The 3,256-nt window shown below is 33.7% G+C and overlaps 1 protein-coding gene across 1 annotated transcript; it reads right to left on the reverse strand.

Moving 5' to 3' along the window:
• Positions 1-1,122: 1,122 nt before the first annotated feature.
• Positions 1,123-3,204, reverse strand: LOC110111934. Its single transcript, XM_028699372.1, has 3 exons — positions 1,935-3,204; positions 1,643-1,814; positions 1,123-1,559 (listed from the first exon to the last, which is right to left on the reverse strand). The coding sequence occupies exons 1-3, from the start codon at positions 2,150-2,152 to the stop codon at positions 1,251-1,253; spliced, it is 699 nt and encodes a 232-aa protein (XP_028555205.1). The 5' UTR covers positions 2,153-3,204; the 3' UTR covers positions 1,123-1,250.
• Between the last annotated feature and the right edge of the window lie 52 nt (positions 3,205-3,256).

Consider the following 3,256-nt stretch of genomic DNA (forward strand, 5'->3'; position numbering starts at 1 on the left):
CTTAGTTCGTTAAAACTCCCTCGCTCAGATAAAAAAAAGAAATCGCGCGGTGGGGAGGCCGGGGCCGAATTTTCGGAGCCCACAGAAACATAGAACAATGTGTCAATATAATAATAAATTATTAGGTGCAAACTAAATGCCGGAGTACCAAAATATACTGTTAAGTTTAGAGTCTAATTTTATTGACTTTCTTGGATAATATTTATTCTTGACTTTTCTAGATTGGTAACTATCACAAAATCCTAATTTTAGGTTACCAAATTATCCTAATATCCTATATGTAGGCTACTAAAACTCTTAAATGAAGGCTTCCATAAAGCCCTAAATGGGCTACCAAAAATTTTATAAGAGAGGCTACAAAAATATTCAATGATGGCTTATTATTAATGCTAAAAAGTGAACTCTTCACTAAATAAACCCAGGTAAACCTTACTTATTTAGCATTCATAACAAGAAGCAACAAAGGGATAAGATGAAGAGGAAGAGAGATGCTAGGGATGTTATTCAATAAGCACAAAAGAAGTTTTTTTTTTTTTTTTTTGGTGCATGCAAAGGGAGTTTTTCAGCTTCTTTAAGCTGGATGTGATATTAACTTTTATTATAGCAACAGAAGAAGCTCCTAGTCATAGCAAGGAGTAGTTCTCATTTGGACTCTAATAAAAAAATCAAGAAAATAACTACAAAAACAATTGCATTTCCTCCTTCATGTCTAGCCCTTAATTTTAAAGCATATGAATGCATTTTCTTCTAGCTAGATAAAGTAGTATATTTATCCAAATCTACAATCTCATATGAAGTGTAATCATTTGTGTGCTCTCTTTAACGTAGTTAATTATTGGATCACAGTGCAATCGTGGATGTAGGCTTAAGTCAAATCACATAAAATTTAGTATTTACTTTTGTGGTGCTTAATCTCTTTTGTAGTTATTTAATGGTTCATCATACTTGCCCATAGGTTGAGGCACACTCTCTATTCAAATATACACAAATGTGTATTTTATGCACTTTATTTTTTGGAGTACACAGGCATGTACTATTGTATACTTTTTCCGTGCTAAAAAAATAGAGTACACAGTGAATACATAACTATGCACTCTAGTCTTCCGCACATGGAGCTACATGTACAATCTGCACATAATAATAGCTGTAATATAATATTGTTAATGAAGCATCTTCAAATCATACACCAAATTTGAATAGAAAGGAATTTTCTATTAAAAAATAAATAGCAAACCTCCTGATCAATCAAGTCAAAATACTATAAAAGATATAGTTATGCATTGGAATCCATCATCTACTATCATGCATGCATTTTCAACCGGGCTATAAACTAAATAGTCAAATGACATTCCATTAGAATTTCTGCAATTCCATGCAAGTTTGTTGGTCATATTGTCATTCCAACTTGTAGAAGCCTCATTATGGTGAAGAGCAATTAAGAATAATTGATATGCTAGAAGACCGACCTTTGCCACTAAGAAATCAGCCAAGATACCATTTCCACCAAGTAGTTCTCGACCAAGAGAAACTGTTTCTCTAGCCTTATTGGTGGTCCATGCCTAAATAATGGAAGCAGAGAAAGTTACCTACAAGCATGTATAAATATGTCGAAAACAAACTTCCGGATTATAAGAAGTTTAACCTTTCCCAAGCTAGCATGACCAGGAGTCATCTTTCCAGATTCATATAGCTTGCATAGACGCCAACCAACAAGAAGCATAGCCTGAATGTTGCCAAGCATGCGAACTAATTTTTCCTGATTGATTTGGAATGCTGCAAGTGGAACTCCGAACTGTTTCCTCTCCTTTAGATACCTAGTTTGTTTTAAATATAAAATAATAATAATACAAATAAATAAATAAATAAAAATAGTTTGTTTTAAATATGGTAAACAAATTACAAATCAATATGACATTTTCATATTCAAGTTTTACCTGTGGCACATGTCAAACACACCCATCGATATGCCGATTGGCTGCCATGCAACCATAATTCGGGAGACAGATAGTACCTGCATTGGCACACTATCAATGAAGAAATAAAAATATGGCATGGCCACAAATCTCAGGATAGTAGATAATGGCAGATGTGAAAACATCAGAGTGTGATACTTCCACGAATAACATAAAGAAAATGAACATTGCAATTTCATTCACCAAACTACAGCATCAAATTATATAAAAACAAGAATAATTTTACGACTGACATTGTCCAATCTTACATTTGTCATGGAGTCTAATATAAATTATGAGATAATCACTTCGTGAATATAAAGCTTAATTTTCAAAAATAAAGAACAGCTGTGATGCAGTAACTTGTAGCGGTTCTGGCAGTTTTGGACTTATCCACATAGCCTATTACAGATATGATTTCAAGGGAATTTGCTTCCGAAATGATTGCCTTTGGGCTTTGTTTGGCAATGATTCCATATGGATTTGCTTTTGTGCCTTTCATGGGCTTGATGGCTGAAAGATTTCAATGCAAAATTACTTACATTGAAAATAAATGAATGCAGATGGTTCTAGGTGCTTATACAGGACTAATCTCTGCGCCCAACTACTTCTTTATATGTGATCTTTGGTTTCGCATTTACTTCGTGCTTATCGTTGGGCAATATGCCACTGTCATAATTCCTGTATTAGCCACAGTATCTGCTAGCTGCTGCCTTGCCATTGTAGATTTCAGTGACAGTTAAGTAGCGTCATCTATATGTGAAATTACCGGAGAAGTAGATGGCAGTGCTTTTGTGTAAAGGATAATATCATGAAAATCCAGGGTACATTTTAATGCTTGTAAGTGTCGAAATCTGATACATGTAATGAAGGAACATTGATTGAATAAAATTTCTTATTCCTGTTTTAATTTTCTTTATGTAAGTAAGATGATAATTTATTCCAATGCGCTACAAGTTTAACCTAATTCTGAGATAAATCGTTTCTTTATATTAGTATAAGGCTAATACAAACCCATATGATCGAAACAATAACCAATGATTTCAAGCTTTCCAACAACCCCAATAACATGGAGATTGAAGGGAAAGAAGAGATTAATCATAGCCAAAGACTTGGATCATTTCATTGCATACCTAATACTCCCGAAAGATGTAAAAGCCCAAACTCTCAACTATTGAGATATTATCGGCTTTGGCCTAATAGCCTAAAGCTTTTGTCCATTTGGTGTAACTTTCTAGGAGGTCAGGAGTTTCTTTTATACGAGTATGCTTAACTTTGAAATTTCTACTAAAATTTGAAACATT

This window comes from Dendrobium catenatum, unplaced genomic scaffold (genome assembly GCF_001605985.2).
Source record: "Dendrobium catenatum unplaced genomic scaffold, ASM160598v2 fragScaff_scaffold_1266, whole genome shotgun sequence".
Classification (NCBI taxonomy): Eukaryota; Viridiplantae; Streptophyta; class Magnoliopsida; order Asparagales; family Orchidaceae; genus Dendrobium; species Dendrobium catenatum.

Coding starts and splice junctions, on each gene's coding strand:
- LOC110111934 (XM_028699372.1), bottom strand. CDS start 2,152: ATGAAATTGCAATGTTCATTTTCTTTATGTTATTCGTGGAAGTATCAC. Junction 1,815..1,934: donor GTGTTTGACATGTGCCACAG/GTAAAACTTGAA, acceptor AAAACAAACTAG/GTATCTAAAGGAGAGGAAAC. Junction 1,560..1,642: donor GTCATGCTAGCTTGGGAAAG/GTTAAACTTCTT, acceptor TCCATTATTTAG/GCATGGACCACCAATAAGGC.